The sequence below is a fragment of the Epinephelus lanceolatus genome, chromosome 9 (assembly GCF_041903045.1).
Source record: "Epinephelus lanceolatus isolate andai-2023 chromosome 9, ASM4190304v1, whole genome shotgun sequence".
Lineage (NCBI taxonomy): Eukaryota > Metazoa > Chordata > Actinopteri > Perciformes > Serranidae > Epinephelus > Epinephelus lanceolatus.
In genome coordinates this window covers 26,333,808-26,355,566 of record NC_135742.1, presented here as the reverse complement: position 1 = coordinate 26,355,566, position 21,759 = coordinate 26,333,808, and the positions used below count along the sequence as shown (strand labels likewise).

Sequence of the window (21,759 nt, the reverse complement as noted above, 5' to 3'; positions counted from 1 at the left end):
TTATGTTCTTTTCCCTGTAACCCTTTGGATCATGTGACCCACATCACATGTACTTAAGATTGCGTCACCCTGTGTATTTCAAGTCTGACGAAGAGCGTCTTGCTCAAAACGTTACTTCTATTTACTGCACACAGTGCGAATAAATGGACTGAACATTGGAGCCCTGCGGTGTGCGAGCTGTTTTTTCTTTACATGTTATACAAAATGCTGCAATGGCTTTTTATTGCATCACCTGCAAAGGAACATTTCCACCAAGTGCAAAGTCAAGTCAAAACTAAGCTGTGTTGTCATATGTCAGTTAAGGAAATGAATGTTACTTGTATCCTATGTGACTAAAAGGAAGGTAAAAAGAAAGGAGGGTGGGTCGGTGGTTAGGTTGCATGCATGCACAATTGACACAGAGAGGTATTATTTAAAGGTCAAAATGTTTTGGCTTTGAGTCCATTTTGTCATCTAACTGCACAAATGCCAAACAGTGGAAACAAACATATTAACAGGTCAATCTGAAAACATTTATTCACAGTTACAGCTCAGCACAAATATTAAATTTCTTCTCTTTAGAATATAGAAAAGATGCCTCCTAATCAGAAATCCCCAATATATATACTTACTTGACTGTCCCAGCAGCAAACAGCCTCTATCAAAAACACTGATTTACAATGTGAGCAATCATCTTTAGAGATTTGGAGCCAGGTTGATTTGGAAAAACATTTAACAAAAAACAGTCTGTATTTAAAGCAAATGAAGAAGAATGTCCATGGGTGTTGTTTTCTGCATTTTAAGAAGGGGTGGAGAACGGTTTGATGAGACCAAGATCCATAGCTTTGACCAGGCATGTGCGTGCCACATCGATGGGGTTCTGCCTCTTGGGATTGTCCTCCGCCTTGCCGATCACTGAGAGGATTTCCAGCAGCTCGCTCTCGATCAGCTTTTTGGCCAGCTCATTGTCGTCTGAGTTGAGCATGTTGTAGACAATCACAAGGCCACGATGTTGTATGTCAGGGTGGTGATGGAGGCACAATCTCTGCAGGATCTCGAGCCACTGGGTCGTCTGTTGGGAGACATATCGATCAGGGACACTGTTAACCCTTAGATGCATAAGTGGGTCAAAAATGACCCGGTGAGGTTGTTTTCTTGCAATATCTATATAATGAAAAGTTGTCATCATTTCATATTCCAGCTATTCCTCAAAAAACAAGTTACTGATATCATGCCATTTAAATTTTTAACTTACATTTTATACATTTTAAGAAATTTTAGTTTTTGTATTACTACCCCAAGCTTCCATAAGTGGGTCAAAAATGACCCGCATTCATTTCCTATGGAATTTCATGGGAACCTTTGATTCTTATCAACTGTGACTGTCAGGAACTTATATTTTGTGGACCACACAGACTATATCATAAGTGTCACCCCTTAAGAAGATTGTTTTACACAGCAAGATCTGATACATGTAAGTATTATCTTCATTTTTTTCCTCAGAAATGTGTGTGCGTGTCATTCATGACTACTGTGTGAAAGAGTAACGTTATGTCTTATCATGTGTCAAGAAATGAACACTAGCTAGCTAACTAAGCTAACGAACATTACTGTATGTAGTGTGTGTGTGTGTGTGTGTCATTCATGACTATTATGTGAAAGAGTATGTGTTTCTCATCATCTATCATCAAATTTGCCTATTTTATACTTTGCGAAACTAGCTGGCTAACTAAGCTAGCTAACAGTACTGTATGTAACGTTACTGTGAGTGTGTGTCATTCATGACTGTTGTCTGAAAGTATGTGTTTCTTATCATCTATCATCAAATTTGCCTATTTTATAGTTTGCAAAACTAGCTAGCTAACTAAACTAGCTAACAGTGTGTGTGTGTGTGTGTGTGTGTGTCATCCATGACTATTATGTGAAAGAGTATGTGTTTCTCATCATCTATCATCAAATTTGCCTATTTTATAGTTTGCGAAACTAGCTAGCTAACTAAGCTGGCTATCATTAGATAGATAGATAGATAGATAGATAGATGTACTTTACTGTATGTATTGCGTGTGTGTGGGTGTGTGTGTGTGTGTGTGCTGTGTTGCAATGTATAAAAACTTGAGAGTGTTGCCAGGTTGGTTTGACCTGGATTATGACATCTTTGCCAACATCCCCAATACACCTGACATTGTTTTTGTTGATAGTCGCCACACGGAGGTCCTGGTTTTGGAAGTAGGTTGTGTGTTTGACCTGTACATGGACCAGGCTTTCCATGACAAATATTCAAAATATCAACCATTACTCCAAATCATAACAAGTCTTGGTTACAAATGCAAATTCTCTGTACTCATATTTGGAAGCCTGGGCCATGTGTATAAATATACCACTAGTGGCCTGAACATTGCTGGCATACCTAAGTGCAGAGCAAAAAAGCTTGCTAAATTTTGCTCTGTTTCTGTTGTTATAGGCAGCTTGGCTGTATGGAGGAGAAGATGCTATGTATTTCCAACCAATATTGACCAATATTGTCTTCTTGTCCCCTTTTGTATTTGATTCCTTGCCATATTTAATGTAACTGGTGGAATCAAATAAAGAATTCAATGTGTGTGTGTGCATGCGTGTTTGCATTTATTTATATAGCAACATATTGATCAATAGGTTTGCTTGTCATTTAAAACATTCTCTTCCTTTTATGTTTCCTTATCCAAAGTGTTACGGCTGCTAGGTATACAGCCGAAATGGTTTTGAAGATGCTGGATGAAGAGGCAGTGACAGGACTGGACTCAGAATCTGAAATATCAGATGATGAGGACCCAGACTATTGTCCAGGTGGAGGTGTCGGTCGTCCAAATCCAACTGAACATGATCATGCGGACACAGAAGATTCCTCTAGTGAGTCCTCTGAGGAAGAAAGTGAGGTCCAAATTCCGTCCAACAGAATGAGTCGTAAGGGCTCTTACTGGAGCGAGTTACCTCCCACCCAGGGCAGAACACCAAACCACAACATCCTGAGAAGTCGCTCAGAGCCTGCACCAGGGCTAACTACCACTGTCTCACCAAAAGATGCATGGGAGCTCTTTATCACTGATAATATCATCCAAGAGGTGATGAAGTGCACAAACTTGGAGGGACGGAGAGTAGCAACAGCTAGAGGAAAAGAGTGGAAACATGTTGACAAAGATGAATTAATGGCCTTCATTGGATTGACCCTTCTTGCAGGAAGTGAGAAGAACTGGGATGTATCAGTCCGTGAGCTGTTTGGGAGTCCTTTACATAATCCCATGTACAAGGCCACTATGGCTGTTGGACGATTTGAAGATATTCACCGTGTCTTGCGCTTCGATGACAAAAGGACCAGAGCCGTTCGACTGGAAACAGACCACATGGCAGCCTTCCGTTACATATGGGACCTGTTCCTGGTCAACTGCAGACAGCGATTTATCCCCAGTGATTGTGTCACTGTAGACGAACAGCTTGTGCCATTCAGGGGGAGGTGCAAGTTTCTACAGTACATGCCAAAAAAGCCTGCCAAGTATGGCCTTAAGATCTTCTGGGTTTGTGATGCACGCATCCCCTATGCAATAGATGGAACGGTTTACACGGGGAGACAACCAGGGGAAGAAGTTCAGAAGAATCTGGGGGAAAACATTGTCCAGCAGTTGTGCAGTACATTCAGATACACAGGGCGCAACATCACCACAGACAACTTTTTCACCAGTGTGCCTCTTGCACAGCATCTCCTGGAGAAGGATCTCACGATTGTGGGGACTCTGCGACAGAACAAGCCAGACATCCCTCCTCTGATGAAGGCTTCCAAGTCCAGGGAGGTTCACAGCACAGAGTTTGGCTTCAGTGGCAGCCTTACCATGGTCAGCTATGTCAGAAAAAAAGGAATGGCTGTTGTGCTCCTGAGCACGATGCATCATGACAAAGTCGTGGATGAAAGTAGCAGGAAGAAAAAAACAGAAGTGATCACATTCTACAACAAGACCAAAGGAGGTGTAGACACCATGGACCAGATGGTTGGCACCTACACCTGCAAGCGTCAAACACAGAGGTGGCCCATGGTGCTGTGGTACAACATACTTGACATCGCCACCCTGAATGCCTACACCTTTTTCACTGCTCAGCACCCTGAATTCAAGAGTGGTATCACCAATGCATGACAGCTCTTCCTCAATGAGCTCTCAAAAGAGCTTGTCACACCACACATGAGACGTCGACTGGAAGGTTGCCCCCAACTGCGAACCCCCATCATTGAAGCAATGGGAAGGTGTGGGGTGACAAAAGCCACAACTCAGCCACAAGAAAGAAGCAGACAGGGCCAACCAAAGAGAAAGAGGTGTCAGATCTGCCCAAGCAACAAAGATCGTAAAGTCAACAGTCAGTGTGGGAAATGCAATGTACCTGTGTGCAATGATCACAGCCAGAAACAGGTAATTTGTCACAACTGCATATAGTGAGGAGACAAGAAGGCAAGAAAAGAGAGAGGAACTGTTTGGACAGTTACACACATACATATTCTCTCTCTCTCTCTCTCTCTCTCTCTCTCTCACACACACACACACACACACATACTCACACAAAATGGATGTTGACATTGTTCAATTGCTGTTGTGCAATTTTCTTTCTCAATTTTCAAAATGTTTTAAAAATGTTCATAATGTTGAAAAAGTGAAAAATAAAAATATTTCAAACATGAAAGTATTCTTGTGTGGACCACAATATAATACAAAATATAATACAAATTATTATTCCCAACCAAAATGACAAAAGTGACATAAAAACACATTGATTCTAACACGGGTCATTTTTGACCCACTTATGGAAGCGTGTAGGGTCCAGTCACTTGTGCATCTAAGGGTTAAAATGTGCGAATGATGAGCCAAAAACATCACAAGCGGCTTTTCTAGCTTGGTAGTTTCAATATTGGATCATTGCAGCTCTAAACTGTGGAATCCATGAGTAAGTTAGTGAGTAGTGTTTGACTCAGACAGTGTTTATTTTGGTTTTAATGAGGATCTCCTTTAAATTCACACATGACCATCAGTTTAGTCACAGGGAGGAAAACGTGTGGAAAAATTGTTATCAGTGGTTCTGTAGAAGCTTAGTCATGCCACATGTAAAGAAAACATCCCCTGATAATGTAATGCTGATATCAGTGGGTTTTCACTTGAAGATGACAAATTTATATCGTAGATTCTGCATTCATGGGCCAATTATGAGATAATGGGCCCCTGGGCACCATTATGCAGAATCTCTACCGCCTCTCCTTCATAGTATAAGGGCAAGACACAGACTTTGTGGTGGTCTTGCAACACTCTGTAGTCGTTATGCATTTTCATGTGGTTTTGTGTTTCTTGGGACTCAGTTTGTGTCTTACTAAGGTCATTTTGAGTCTCTTTGTGGTGTTTTTGTGCTGGTTTTTGTAGTTATTTCGTGTCTTTTTGCATTTCCTGTGCATCTCTTTTTGGTCATTTTGAGTCTCTCCCTGGTTGGTACGTGTTGATCCTTTTGTTACAATGCAATGTTCTGCTGGGAGACCTTTGGTAGAATTACGTGACAACGCCTGAACGCACTCCACTCCAGTTGACTGTAGTGCTGTGCTGCGCTGCTGTGCGAGCAGCGTGTTACACACTGTCCATAACAATAACTATGTCAGGTAACAAACTTCGGTCAGGAAAATGCAGCCCGAGCCACGCTCTAGTGTGCTCACCTGTAAGTGTGTGCACGTGTCTGTGTGTGTGTGCCATGGGGGGGTGTCGTCCAGGGCGCCATTTAGGCTAGAACCGCCACTGTGGATACCACTTGACGCCCTCCACCCAACAAAACACCACTGTGGGCAGTTTCTGCAATGTGGCATGGGCCATTTTCCTGCTGGGGGGTCACTGCCATGAGGAGCGATACTTGATGTGCAGAGGTGTTTGGGTGGGTAGAGCGCATTAAGTGGCATCCTCATAAATTTCTGGACCAAAAGATCCCCAGGTAACAAGATGATCAATGTTACTCACTTCACCCGACAGTGACTCTAATTTTTTGGCTGATCGGTGTATGTAAAGTGGTCCCTGTGAGCAAAAAGTTCAGGTGTCAGACTGCTCTGACTACTCTGTTTGCAACAGTTTTTCCTATATTCTGAGACAAGCTGATGCCAGCTTATGGTGGATTTCATTAAATGGTCATCTGCTCCAGGCACGCTACTGCAAGTGTTTACTGTACATTACATAGCCTACACTGCTACATGTCACTACATATTAACATCTGTGAAACATAATCTTGGTTGCTGATGTTGATGTTGATGTTTCTCCCCAATCATATTCCTACTGGAACATGTTCAGTGGTGTTTAGCTTTTACTGGTGATTTTATTTAACAGAGAAAGTGCTGTTGTACTTCACAGTCATTTTACCGGCTGCAGTACAGAGACACCGAGATACAGAAGACCCGGAAATGCTGACCAATCAGAGCAGACTGGGCTTATTCCGGAGGGGGGACTGTAAGCTTGGTTTTTAAATTGCTATATTATCATTACAGCTGTGATTCAGCAGCACTGCAATGGCTTAATATTGCGCTTACATGACATTAAGAGGAGACTTGTGAGGGACACATTAATTAAATTATAGAGAACCTATTATGCTCAGATTCATACTTTGTATTTTGGGTCTCTACTAGAACATGTTCACATGCTTTAATGTTGAAAATACTCTTTATTTTCCTCATACTCTCTGTGTTAGAACACCTGTTTTCACCCTCTGTCTGAGACGCCCTGTTTTAACGCCTGTCTCTTAATCTTAGCTACAGTATCATAGGCCTCTGGTTAAACCAACTACACCACAGAGTGAGACTGAGCCACCACAAAAAAATGCAAGTATTACTAATTAATAATATGATGCCTTTGCAATCTTGTACACATGGGGCATGTTGTGCCTTGTGTCAACCAGGTTATTTGCTCCTGTGGATTCTGCCAAGTTGTGTACGTTGTCACTTCCTGAGGGAGGGCTAACCAGGAATTTTCTTGTCATTTTTCATAGTGGGGTACACATGCTTTCAAACCAGACTCTGATATGATACTGTAATTCATATTAAGTGCTACTGAATGCTGTTGTACATACCACCAGGGTCATTTTGGTGCAGAGCTTCTTCTGAGCAGCAGTGAGCATAGCAAGAGCTCCAGCTGCAGCAACCTGAAGGTTATCATCATCCTCGCCACATAGCAGTACCAGCAGCTTCAGCTTATCATTGCCATCCTCCAGATATCGCTCTTGGACCTAAGACACACATGTTTGGAAATGTGTTTCTTACACTGACTTTGTATTATCTGTCATTATGTGAGATTTTTCACTGCTTCTCTGGTCTCACCTCTTTACATGTAATAAGGTTGCACATGCATTCAGTGGCAGCCTGTCTGATCTGGTCATGCTCCTCAAACATGTAGTTCTCAATCTCTGGCAGGGCCTTCTCTTTCACAATCTTTACTCTGAAAAACAGATGATGTTTCAAGTGAAAACCCACAACAAGGAAAAATGTCAAAGCTGCAGGCAAGTCACTCGCAGGAAATGAGCTATTACTAAGAATCACAGTGACAAAAATAGCAAGTAATGGTTAAAAATGTTACCTGAGTTTTTCACTAAAACCAGCCAAGTTGGTGAGACCCCTCAGAGCTTCAAAGTTCTGTATCCCTTCTTTATCTGTGTGAAGGAGGCTAACCAGAGGTCGCACTACCTCGTACACCTGTCAGCCAGCAAAGACAGAGGATTGAATTTCAACAAGTCATTTGTTCAGCAGAGGTACACACTTACTGAAGTCAGAAACATTGCCTAATTCTGAAAGTGAATGATAAACGGTGTAGGGGAAACTACATTTAAAGTGTAGTTTACCAAGCTACTACTTCACAATGAAAAGTAAGCTATCACAACTACTCAACAATTTTAGCTTGTCAAAGCAAAACTAGTTTTAAAAAGTAGTTCAACATCCAAACTACATCACCGGAAATGATCATAATCTGAGTCTGAAATCTCACATTGTTTTACAGACGTACAACTACAGTGGCACTGAATGAAGTGTAAATGTGTGTTTGATTTCAGGACTAGGGCGGGCTAATGGACACCTCACACTGAGGATGTGTTTCAAGGAAAGGATAGGGAGCAATTGTTGGGGTAGTATCAGAGAAATGCTAAACTTCTAGGGATATTTATAGTATTTGATCACAGACATCTTGGTTGCAAACCAAAAGTGATTTTAGTCAAATAGCAGATGATTGTCACGAAATGACAACTGTCAGCTGCAATGAGCTGTGGCATTGTGCCATACTGTATGGCAAAAATGTCATGAGAATACTATGAATATGTAGTTTTTAAATAACTTCACAAACTGCATGACCCAAAGTAGATAACTTCTGAAAAAGCTACTTAGATTTGAGTGTAGTTAAACTTCCACCCACCAACTGAAAGCTGTGGTTGATCTAATTGAACCACATGGAAATAACTATTCCCCTACACTGGTAACAAATAGACATCAGTAATGATAAAACTAATAATAGTGATATAAACCACCACCAGCAACGGCACCAATAACACAGAGAAACACTGAACAAATTGTCCATCATCTCCCAGAATATCCAGAGACAAAGGGAACATAAAGAAAGAAGGCATTGATGAGGGCAAGAGGAAAAGTGTGTAGGCTGGGAGATCAAAGAGAAGTGGTGCCTCAGTTATTTTCCATTCCCCTTCCCCTACTCTCATAGCAATAAGACTGTGACAGTAACAAACAGAACAACTGCCGTTGACTGCTGTCTTACCCTCTCACCAGGGAAGGCGATTTCTGGGTTGGAAGTAGCTGCAATCTTGGCAAGGGCATGACATGCTTTTGTCTTCCCTGCGTCTGTCCCCTCCAGAGCGAGCGGAATCAAAGCCTGAGGGCAGAGCCAGATGTGAACAAACAACAAAAAGCAATCAGTTTATCAAGTCATGTTTGATTAGTTTTACAGGAATTTGGTTCAGTTCTTCTTTTTATATGACTGTGACATGGTGCAGTGTCACAGTCTCACTTGTACATTGATTTACAAACCCATTACTCACCTTTCCCCCTCCTTGAGCTACGATAATACCACGATCTTTGGGATCTGCTGACAATGCCAAGAAAACCCTGAAGATAGAAAATAGAAAATAGATTCAACTGCCATAAATTTCTAAGCAATGTTGTAATTAAAGGTGGAACAAACAAAAAATCTGATGTATTTATTTGTATTCTTGTTTGCAGTCCTCTTCTCTGTAAAGGAACATCGAGACATAAACCTAAAGGCATTCTTTGCGAGGTGTTGAAAATGCACTGCTTTAATATAGGCCTGTCAGGATGACGGATGACTAAATTTGAGTCAGCTCGGATGAAGTCATGGGTTTGGGGGATTCCAGTGAGTTGTGTAATGTGTTTGATGACAAATCAAACTATCCTGTCTCACCTTGATAGCATCTCCTTGGTCTGGTTAGTCAGGATCAACGAATCTGCTTTTACCATTACTGCCAGAGCTGAAGTGACTCCAGCCTTTAGCAGCCTTTTCACTCTCTTCTCAATGAAGTCCTTCTTGTCCTGAGAAAGGAAAGTAATCAAAATATGTACATGTACATAAACTGCTCTACCTATGTCAATTTTAACATTGTGATCTGTGGTCTAAAAGAACAGTTAAGTTTCCTTTCCCTCCTCTTTTACCTTGGGGTGTTGCTCAGGCACATGTTGCTTTGAGAACTTGGCGAGTTGAACCAACTCAGGCATGATTTCTTTCTTTTCGTAGCAGTTGGTGCAGTTAACCAGGGTGCAAGCTACCGCATATATGATTGTCTTATCCGTAGACTAAAAACACAGAGAGAGCAGAGAGGTTATCTCTAAAGTCTGTATCACATACACTGTATATTTCCTCTGGTCTATTGTCATACCTTGGCCAGTTCAAACATGGCTTTCAGGGCAGGCTCATCCTCAACCAAATCGTCTTTCACGTCAGCATCATTAGTCAGATAAGCCAGACCCTCGATAGCCCACTTCCTTGTTTTGGTGTCAATCTGAGGGTTGCAGAGCCACCTAGAAGAGTAAAAAAGGGTTAGGGTTAGGAAGTGTGTTTAGTAATGATGTTAAGTGATAGGACTGCAAAGTACTCTAACAATTGCATACATTATACATATTGTAAGGAATTATATCAATTTTGCATGGGGTTTTCTATCTTCCATCATTTTTTTTTCTGTCATGCACAGCCACTTTAAAATTCTGTATATGAGTACTCACTTCCTGCACTGCTTGGCCAGCTTCTCTGTGGAGCCCTCAGCAAACTGTCTTAAACTGTAGTCATCACCTCCAGCTGAACCCAGTTTACAGAGACCCTGGAGAAGATATGGACATGAGTATGCATACCAATATGCACGCAGACAAAAACTAGAAGTTGCATTAGTTATATTTTATGTATCAAAGTTAACAACAGGGCTCAGTTGTTCAGAAGTAATCTGATCGCATTTCAGCGATCAGAAAGAAGGCTTCTGAAATCAGATTAGACCATGTACTCCAGTCTTAATATTGATCTGGATCAAACCCTAAGTATGGTTGTTAAGAACTTTTTAGTAGGATTAGGATACAGTAAAATGTCAGTTAAAAGCTTAGTCGTAATTAAATGCCTAGTCCCTTTTACTAGCCCGGTGTAGCTACACATTTTAACAAGTAAAGGCCTGTCTCAATTAGAAGCCTGGTCTGGTTGCCAAGCAGTTCATTTTTATAGAAGTTCTTTGGATGTATAAAACAGAGTTTTGGCTTCATCAAATTATGTGTCCATTCCTCGATTGCCCTGTAGGTAATTCATATTTCCTTAGTCCGTAAGGGTCCTAAGATCAAAAGAATCAAATGGGTTTATTTTGAAAATTAATCCAAGTTGTGATTCTTTTCTTTAGCAGGATAAAGTGGTGCTGTGTCGGTATGCCAGGGGGCCATAATCCTCGAGTGCCAGAACTCACTCTCTCCCTGATGCGCTGTCGGTCGGAGCTAAATCAAATGGATGATTCATAATTGAAATATTATTTGAAACTGAATTTTTATACAAATAATATTCATATTGGTTTAAATAAACAATTTGATTGTACATCTTTATCTTTGAATTAAAGGCATGTCTCATATAGACGCCTGTCCCAAATATAGGCCTTTTGTTTCCACTGATTTAAGCAAATAATAGCCTAGGCTACTAACTGAAGTTTTACGGTACCTTTAATCCAACCCTCACCCTCTAAAAAAACAGTTTTGTCCTAATCCAAGGGTGGCATGAGGGACTATCACCTATCATCACAGCAAAAGGGTTCTGGGTTCGAACTCGCTGGCTGGCTGAGGCCTTTCTATGTGGAGTTAGCATGTTCTCCCCATGTCAGCATAGGTTTTCTCTGGGTTCCCTGGCTTCCTCCCACAAACCAAAGACACGCAGTTTACTTGGTGACTTTAAAATTGCCTGTAGGTGTGAATGTGAGCATGAATGGTTGTCTGTCTCTATGTTTCAGCCCTGTAGTGTCAGCCAGGGTGTATCCCGCCTCTTGCCCAGCTGGGATAGACTCTACTCTACATTGGCTATTCTACCTGTTGTTCTCTACATAGCTAGTAGGCTACAGTGTGAGGTGTAGTCCCATTTAGAGCACTGGTTATCCGGATTTTGTTGTATCTGGATCGGGCTGGGCCAGTCCAATGCTGTTCTGAAAAACCAGCCCAAAGGTAACATGGATTAGCTGATCCTAGATAGCAAAACATGGGATTCGCAAATCATCATTCTGTTCTGGATTAAACTTTTTGACCAGCTGGACCCAGAGCCTCTGTGCCCAGTGCAACAGCAGCTGCTCACTACGTTTTACTTACCTGCACTCTCTTGCATTGTTTTTAGTTCTAACTGTGATGTTTTCATAATGTGTTGTATTGTTATTCTTAAGTCTGCGTGGGCTGTGGCCAAAAATGATTGAATAATAAAGTTCTACATCTATCCAATTTTGTTTTTTTTTTTTTTTGGCATACTCACCACCAGTGCACGAATTTTAATCCTCTCATTCTTGGTCTTCTTGTAGATGTCCTTGAGCAGCGACACACCGTTGGTGATTATGAAGGACGCGCGGCTCATCTTCGAGGAGGAATGGATCAGCGCCTCCACAGCAACCATCTGGTCCACCTCACGTTCAGAGCCACACAGTGCCACCATCATCTCCATTATGCCTTGACGTCCTATCAGAGCATTACCGACATCAAAGGGGCCCTGAAGCAGCCCTGAGATGGTGTTGACAGCATGAATGGTCTTGTCCATGTTGTTAGGGTCAATTTTGGATCTGTGGACAAGGAAAGAAAAAAGCATAAGAGACGGCGTGAAAGATGTTAGCTTGGACTTCATTTAGAATGGATAAATGATGAATTTTTTTATGGACGTACTTAATATATTCATCACAAATGTCCCTGAAGTTGTCTCTTTCAGGGTCACATGAGAGGTCGTCATAGAGCCTGTTGAGGAGCACGCTGGCAATCAGCTGTGTGTTTTCTGTCAAGGGCAGCTGGTCTGGCAGTTCAGGAACCTGACCACACACCTTGAGGATCTTCTTCAGACCTGGCGAACAAACACATATATTTATATACTATCTGTCATATACACTTTGTCAGGGTGTCTGGAGAGCAGCAATGGATGGTAGCTCAAACCAAGTAAGTGGCCCAATGCAGCTGCGTGCCTCACCGTGGTCAATGGTGAAGAGGGTCCGGGAGTTGTCTCTCTCTTTCCTGTCATTGCGAGGTACATTTTTGCTCAGGAGGTTCAGCGCCTGGTCTCTGCCATGACCAGATACCTTCTTGCTACTAACCATCTCCACCAGAGAGAGGAGAATGGTTTTCAGGTCTTTGGATGCATCTGCAGAATGGAAGATTATATTAAAAAAATGTATGTCTGAGTGAAAAAATACCTGTACTAACAGCAGCATAGCCACAGCCATGCTTTCTCTTTTACACTCTGTCTGTTATGTTATTGGGTTTAGTTGAAGATTAAAGCTGAAGTAGGCAGAAATCTGGAAAAGGCAAAAAAAGAAAGAAACCTCCTCCTGCACCTCAAGCCCCTCCCACCAGACGACCATGGGCATATGCCTCACACAGTAACCCAGTTTCTCCAATACACTGAGGTTTTTTTTTTCAACATAGAGTTGCACATAGCTCATTTGCTCAATTAGCTAACATTAGCCACCCCACCATTTCTTCGCTTACTCCCCGCCCCTGCTGCCAGCAGCTTGGGATACAATCTTTTGCACATCAGCTGTAGTGGCTTAGATTTGACCAGTGTGTACCCACCAGCGCCAGGTGTCGCAGTAGACTGGTGGCCAGCAGCAGCACTGGGTTTAACCTATTAGCTGATCCCACAGGGAGTCAAGGCTGTGCCGCCCTCCAGAGATGGGGCCTGAGTAGTGCTGCTGTGGCCACTGATTGGGGGTCTGTCTCTAAAGGTGCTGCCAGCTCTTCACCTCAGTGAGGTGGTCTGTAGCAGCAGGGAGTAAGACGGGCTCAAGACTCTAGCTAATGTTAGCTGCCTACATAAACGTGAGCATAAAACTGCAGCTGATATTGACACGTTTTACTTCATTTATATGTCTTTTAAAATCTCATTTTGATAAGTCCATCTTCCTTTTTGGGGGTTGCTTCGCAATTGTCTGCAGGATTCTGCACCACTGAATCAAGCTTTCACTGAAGGAACACGCACCAAATACAATTGTCGTATAGCCAGTAGGAATGCCCTCTCTCTAAAATGACCTTTAATTGGCCAGTCACCCGTCATAGCCTACATTTTTTTCTGAAGCCTGAAAACAGAGCGAAGAGGAGGTGCAGAAGTCAAGTGTTCTCTCAGTCCACTTTCATTACAATACGCATATTGTTTAATGTAGGGTTTTTGCCCAACAAAGCAAAATTAAACTGTCTGCTTCAGCTTTAAGAATTAAGCTCTGAATAAGTCTTTATAATAAAAATCCACTTTTTGCTAAAGATATGGATGATTCATAAATTCTTTCTCACCCAAAACCAAGGCCTCTTCTTTTCCATATTCCCTTTTATCTCCACCAGTGAGGGAGTCGTTGATGCACTGGAAGAGGTTGCAGGTTGCCAGTGCGATCTCCTCATTGTCAACAGCCATGATGCTGCACATCTTGTCAATGCCCACCATGTGAATAATGGCCATGGTCTGTTTAGGGGTAGTGAAAAGAAACAAACACTAAGTGCATCAGGGGAATTAAATGCAAATAATAATACGCGTTGTTATGGAATCATATAATAGTTTTACTTTTAAAGTTCGACAGTGTTTAAAAAAGGCGAAACAGTTGGCATCATCCCATGAAATCTTTTTTTAAATGGAATTTTCACTCTCACTCGGCCTTTGACTCATTTTCCATGCTCACCCGAGCTTTGTGTCCTGTGCACATCCCTGACAAAGTACGAATAGCGGCCAGGATCATCTCTGGTTTGCCCGTCTCTATCATGTTGAGCAGCAGAGGCACTCCGTTATTCTGGAAGATTCTCTCTGCTCCGGCGTCCTCTCTTGACAGCACAATCAGATTGTTGGCTGCCTAGACATAACAGAATGAGTATCAGAAGTGAAAGATTAGGAAGCTTTATTAATCCCATTTGGGAAACTCATTTGCCACCGGAAACAACTCATATGGACAATTAACAACAAAGACAGTGTATAAACAGTGCACAGTTAATACAAATACACAATACAACAAATAGATAGCACCATAAAAAGACTAAAGACTTCCTGAGTCATTCACTTAGTCACTAAATTTGACCTTTGTTCTCTTTGCTATAGTAACCAATCACTGGGTCAGATTCCTAATTAAAAAAACAAAAAAATGTAATGTCCTGCTGACCCTTTCGGCTTCCTCAGAAAGCCAACCACAACCACACACTTCTGCATACTGGCAAACAACAAAAAATGAAGGTCAAACAGGAAATACTCACTTTTTCCCTCTTTTCCTTTTCAGTTTCTTCATCGAGAAGAATGTCAAACATGTTCTGTACTCTGGAATCTGTGGAGAATGTTGTCTTGAGCTGTGGAGAATCAAAATGAAACTTTTATCGTCTCCTGATGGTAACATGCTCCAATAATATTGTATTTCAGTAAAAGTCCATCTGTCAATTTTCCTTATTATCAAAAAAAAGGACATTTATTTCTAATTTCACAACAAAAGCTGCATAAACTAGTCTGGTTTTATACCAAAAAGCTGGACGCATTTATGCAAAGACACTTTCTGTTTCACCAACACATAGACATGTGGGCGTGTGGACATGTGTTCTGTGTAATGTTGACCTTGGCCTGGATTTCTGCTCCTAGCCTCCGGAGAGTCTCCAGGAAGGTCTTGTTCTTTGGTTCCAGGGTGGCACATCTCTGCACATCTTTAAAAGCCATGTCCAGTTTTCCTAACTTCTCCAGAGCTTGGCAACGCCGGTACAAGGCTTTAATATCTGCTGCGTCAACATCAATTGCTGTCAAAGGGAAAAAAATTAGAATGAGCTTGTGCCGTTTGGTTGAAAGTTTGTGATTACTGACTTTTGGTGTCATTGCTGCTATTGTTTTGTTTGATTCTGTTTTGGGTGTTGGTTGGTTATTATTTTACCTTTAGATGCATCAGATGCTGCATTGGCATAGCTCTCCTGCGAGATAAACAGAAACAGTTAAGTGAGGAAATGTGCAATTATAATCTCTTTGGTATATGATTGTTTTTGTGCTGCTTTACCAAACTGCTTACCTTTTTCAGGTAGCATGCAGATCTGTTCCTGTAGATGACAGCAAGCACTTTTTTGTCCTTGCACCCCTTGATGGCATTAGAGTAGCACTCGATAGCTTTGTCAATATCTCCCGCCTGGAAGTGTTTGTTTCCCTCATCTTTTAACTGCATCGGGTCTCCCATCTGGTAGAAATAGGGATTAGTTATGACATGTTAAATCTAACATAACTTTGTTTTTTTTCTTTTTATGTAAAATCCAACCTGATGAACAATTTGAGTCATCACTTCTTGTGTCTGTGAGCTGTTAGTGCCACTGGTGACTACCAAAAGTCTGTTTTATTATTTGACATTGTTTCCAGTAATCCTTTTTTACTCCCAGTGGCTCTGAAGCAAGCTCAACAGCTGCTGCACTGTGGAAAAAATGTTTATGGCATGCATGACCACCCGTGAGCTGATACTATCAGACACAAGAAGTATGCCAACCAAAGCACATTCTATCTATTTCAATGCCATCAGACAGTCAGATATGAGTGAGGTATTTTAACTGCAATAAAGCCACCAAAGCTTCATCCTAAAATCATACATTTCAGCCACATTAAGCGATATATTGATACAAACAAATATGTCAAATAAGCTAAAAATGAAAAGCAAATCTGCTGAACAGTTTTACACTTTCAAAGGTGAAAAGCATGCGAATAGGGGCACAGACGCAGTTCAAATGTATGGCATGTACGCGTGTATAAAGTACAGGCCCTTATGTCACATCCATCCTGGAGAAGAGCAATCTGTCAGCATGCTAATATTTAAAACTATACTGTATCATTATAACTGTTTTTATTCTTACCATTGTTGGGAATCAGTGTCCTGCTGACCTGGGTTTCTCGTAGCAAATGGCCACGCACATGTTATCTCTAACTTTAAATGGCCTCCCCTCAGGCCTTATTTGGGCACGGTCTCGTCCCCCAGTTGGAGCCTTGCAACAAATGCCACTTTTCCAATGGACAGACACCATCTCTTATCATCTAGAGAACAGTCTATCCCCCTACTTATCCTAAGCACCCTCTGCATACCTGAACGTCACTGACATTAAAACAACAACAGAACACTGTGGAAGCTGTACAGTACCTTTAGGATTGTGTGATCTGTCTGTCGCTCTGCGTAGATGGTTCAGACCTCCAGTAACTAACGCTTGGTAAAAACTTTTTCTCTCTTATGTAACACCTTCCCCCACCAACACCTCATTTATATTTATGGTGGATCTCAATGAGGTGGGACAGACCCAAGGTGGAGCGTCCGTCACACATGGGGGTTCACTGCACGCACACTGAAACCTCAAAGAACAACTTTGCACCAAAAGTCATTAGATACCATGTTTAACTGTAATGCAACAAATATCCGTCCAGTGCTTTTGAATTATCCAAGACTGTATGAATCAACCTGTTTCTATCTATTGAAATTGGTGAGAGAGACCCCCTCAAACATGGTCTGCTCCTGATAAGGGCTATTTAGGGCACAGACAGCTGAGAACTCACTCGCAAATGCCTGATGCCAAAGTGGCGGGAGGGGGGGTTTAAAGGAGTTGTGTATTTGGAAGGGGGGGGTGTAACAGCTGCAGGACCACAGAAGAGCCGTGTAGCTTCTGGAAAGAGAATGATCTAGAGCTCCATGAGCTGGGGTTAGGCATTTTGTTTGTTGTGATGGTTAGGGTAAAGGTTGGGGTAAGGCAATGCATTAAATCAGTAAGGGTGCTCATAAGTATACAAGTAGCCTATGTGTGCGGGTGTGTGCATGATGAAGACGTACCTTGTGCTGCAGCATTCGTCCTCAAATAAAATGTGTTGCCTCAAGTCTGTGTGCTCGAGTGTATGTTGGATCTAATCTTAAAGCCTCTCCTGATACAAATGTGTGTGTGTGTGTGTGTGTGTGTGTTTCTGTTGTTTGCGTGCAAGATAAAGCATAGTACCTCTGCCCATGCAGTGCATACAGGGACAGGTTGCAGACCCACAGTGATAGTGGATGGGAATAAACACTGGAATAGCTGACAACAGAACTCAGTTTTAGCATTTTTGGCTTGGTGTCAACACTCAGTGTCACAGTCAAGTGGTTTTAGTCTCCAAACCAGCCATTATCTACTGTCATCTGGCTGTTAACTGATAGCCAGGTGACAGATGACTGATAAAATGTACTGATTTGATCATTGTCACATGAAAGACACAGGTCTTACATGGAACAAAGACATATTGTCACTTACAGGATTTTGAAATTTACATGAATCATTATGGTAAGTTAGACTTGTGAAAACCACACCAGCAAGGCAAAGGAAGCTGACTTTTTTTTTTTTGCATGTGTCATTACAACAGGAGAATGTAGCACAATAAAAACTAAAACATTTAGAGGCATCACAACTCCGAAATACAGTACATAAATCAAGCACAAAAACAAATAACTGTCACTTGTAACACAGAAAGTGTGTAATCAGAAGTATCGGGAGGAAGTGTCTCGTGTCAGTGTGTTGTAGTTTCTTTGCAGTCTCGCAGACTTTGTTGGGATGTGGTCAATGTGTCACAAAGACAGGTTGCCGCCTGTTACAGTAAATTGCTTACACACATGACACCCTTCTTGAGAAGTTCACCTCTGACAGGTGAAACAAAGATTCTGGCAGCAACCAGTGTCATAGAGCTAGCACGTCTCTCTGCAGCCATCTCCAGATGAACACTACAAACCGTGAAAAATGCAGAAACAGTTAAAATCTTTGCAGCTCAAAGTGCCTCTGCCCATTGGGTCTGTTAACCTCTGCTTTTCCCCATCTATGTATTGGTATTTTGCTGCATCTGTAGATTGAATGATTCATTGATTGACTGATATTTATTTATGTCATGGCCCCTTACATGTGCCCAGCCCTCATGGGTTTATAAGACACCATTACAATTATGTTGCAGTAACAGTCAAAAGAACATTTTATTTAACCACTTAGTCCAGAAATAGAATACACTGCCTTCTATCTGAGGCCTGGCAAAGAAATTCAGCCACAACAAAAAGGTTCCCTTTCTGACTCAAAACTCAATTTTTCATGATCATCCAACCAAAAGAAGTCAGCACACATAGAGGTCATCCTGCTGAAGAGTACATTCCTTATGTCTTCATATACACGTCGGTACAGTTACACAACAAACAAAATCTGTCCTCTTCTGGGGTGGCAATAAACTTCCCAGGCTCCTGAGGGCTCCGGAGAGCAGCTGTGCGCACGAGGATCTTTTGTTCATATTGTAGCTATTCTTTATGAGACAATACGTTCATAGTTTTAATTTATACCATATGTCAACAGACCATTTTTCTCTAAACATGCAAAACATTTCACTCCTAATCTCCTGAATATCACAAAGTGACCTGTTCTGAAAAACAAATGACAAATTATTCAAATCAAGTCATGATTTCAGTTCATTAGCCCGGGGATGACGGTGGGAGGTGTCCCAGTTAAAACTCTTTCAGTGAGTCTCTGATCTGACATCTTCACAAGTCTATTCCAAAGCCAAAGCATGTGACATTAATGCCTGATGTTTGGAGGCTCCCATCCCATATCTCCACTAATGGAAGTTAATTTATGGACACCCAGGAAAGATCAAATCACTCTATAATGCACTGTGTTACAACTTGTTACTTGTTGCCAGGGGCAATGGATGGCTTCAGATAATCTATTTGACTAATGTTTAATTTAACCTGTAATTCAAATGTGCATATGGCCTCAGTGGGGTATTTCCAAAACCTTTCTTCACTCCCATGAAGAGCCATGTAATGCATGACAATGTGGGGAAAGTACAGACAATTTGGAACATCGTCTTTGCTACTCAGATTTGTCACAGCCATAAATGACAATGTTATATCAATGTAAATGATGTGCCCACCTCATAGAGGATGTTCAGCTATATGGGCAGTGGGCATAATGGTTGCATTCGGAGCCTGGGCTCCTAGTGGACTATTTGAGTCCTGCTGCCACCAGGTGGCATTAATCCATCCACTATAAGAGAGCCACAATTGTACACCACTAAAGTGGAATTAATGTGTTTGGTGTGCCACACAGTGGTGGAAGAACAATTAAGATTCTTTACCAGAGTACATGTTGCAAGACCACAGTGCAAACACACACTTTAATGTATAAGCAGAATTTTAATCATGCAGATAATCAAACTGACTCTAAGTCTTACATGTTGAGTAGTTTACTCTATAGCAATGCACCGTATTGTATGGAGTAGGTGTTGTATGTTTACAGTGTTAATCTACAAAGCAGTAACTATGCCTGTTGAGTGAATGTAGTGGAGTAAAAAGTGCAATATTCCATCTAAAGTGTGGAATAAGTGTAACACAAAGTGGAAAATAAACAAATTGCAACACTAGTGTAAAGCACAAGCAGTGGGGGAATATAGCACATTTCATTCCAGGTGGAAGCACAATGTGCTTCACAGAGCAAAAAACAATTAAGTAATTACAGCCGTCAAGTAATCAGTAAAACTAGTTTAAAACAATATAAGATTATAAAAGATTAAACCATAAGAGTAAGAATAAAATAATAGTTGAGAGCAGAAATGGACCGCTAAAAGATAAAAAAGATAAAATAATTAAAACCAGTAAAACCAGTTGACCAGACTACTGAAACACATAGCTAAAAAGGAAATTTTGAGTTTAGTTTTTAAAGAAGCTAATGTTGGAGCAAACTTAACATGATTGGGTAGGCTGTTCCATCGGCTTGGAGCATAAGAGCTAAAAGCAGCCTCACCAATTTTCATGGAGACCCGTGGAATAGCCAGACGGCCTGTTCCAGATGACCTGAGGGGTCGACCTGGTTCATAGCTCACAAGCATGTCAGACACATATTGAGGTGCTAGCCCATGTAGGGCCTTAAAAAACAGTATTAAAATTGCAAAATCAATTCTAAAATTTACCGGGAGCCAGTGTAATGACCTCAGTACAGGTGTTATGTTGTCGTGTTTTCTTTTTCTCGTTAAAACTCTAGCAGCTGCATTCTGGAGTAGCTGCAGTCGATCAAGATGCTTTTTAGGTATTCCAGTGAGCAGTGTGTTACAGTAGTCTAGCCGACTGGAGATAAAAGCATGGATGAGTCTTTCAGCATCATCCTGGGATAAAAAGCTCCTAATCTTATTAATATTTCTTAAATGATAAAAAACAGTTTTGACTATGCTGCTAATGTGGCTCTGGAAGGTGAGGTCAGAATCAATGATGATGCCAAGGTTTCTGACCTGTGTAACATTTTCCAGAGCCAATTCTGACCATTTAAAAGATATTTCCTGTCTGAGTGCTTTTGTCCTGATAATCATGATTTCCGTTTTATCATTGTTTAATTGTAGAAAATTACATGACATCCAGCTATTTATATCCTTGATACAGTCTGCAAGCGTGTCTATAGGGCTCAGGTTATCGGGGGACAGGGAAATATACAGCTGTGTGTCATCAGCGTAATTATGGTAGCAAACATTGTGTTTCCTGATAATTTGACCCAGGGGCGACATGTACAGATTAAACAATAACAGACCTAAAATTGACCCCTGGGGGACACCACATGAGATTAAAAGATTTTTGGAGCTAAAATTCCCACTAAGTAGGCTACAATTTCCTCACGTACTGTGCTTAAGTGCAGTTTTGAGATACTTGTACTTTGATTGAGTATTTTCATTTTTGCTTCTACTCCTCGACATTTCAAAGGCAAACATTCTACTTTTTAATCAACTACATTTATCTGAAAGCGTCATTTGTTACATGTTACATGGCAGATTAGATTATTAACAAAAAATATATAGAAATGAACTTGAAAAATGATTATTTAAGATTACGCTACCCACCAATTTATTAAGTGATTAATATGAGCTCCAGTTTTACCACCTGCTGCCTTAAAGCAATAAACACATTAATGCATCATTAATTATAATCCAATAATATATATATATATATGTATGACTCTGAAAAGGGCCATTCTGCAGAATTAGTAATTTTACATTTGGAACTTTAAGTCTTTTTGGAGGCTAATACATTTGT

At 41.2% G+C, this 21,759-nt stretch overlaps 1 protein-coding gene across 2 annotated transcripts; it reads right to left on the bottom strand.

The window, feature by feature from the left end:
* Positions 1-490: 490 nt before the first annotated feature.
* Positions 491-16,952, bottom strand: unc45b (unc-45 myosin chaperone B). 2 transcript variants are annotated; one of them, XM_033620539.2, is made up of 20 exons: positions 16,840-16,952; positions 15,736-15,897; positions 15,604-15,640; positions 15,297-15,472; positions 14,948-15,037; positions 14,386-14,553; positions 14,006-14,171; positions 12,690-12,860; positions 12,395-12,566; positions 11,994-12,294; positions 10,241-10,335; positions 9,898-10,039; positions 9,674-9,814; positions 9,426-9,553; positions 9,046-9,112; positions 8,766-8,879; positions 7,584-7,699; positions 7,328-7,445; positions 7,081-7,236; positions 491-1,051 (listed from the first exon to the last, which is right to left on the bottom strand). In XM_033620539.2, exons 2-20 carry the CDS (start codon positions 15,895-15,897, stop codon positions 779-781), a joined length of 2,793 nt encoding a protein of 930 aa, XP_033476430.2. In that variant the 5' UTR covers positions 16,840-16,952; the 3' UTR covers positions 491-778. The 2 variants fall into 2 exon arrangements, with proteins under 2 accessions (XP_033476430.2, XP_033476429.2); XM_033620538.2 differs by lacking the exon at positions 16,840-16,952 and adding an exon at positions 16,559-16,682.
* Positions 16,953-21,759: the final 4,807 nt, after the last annotated feature.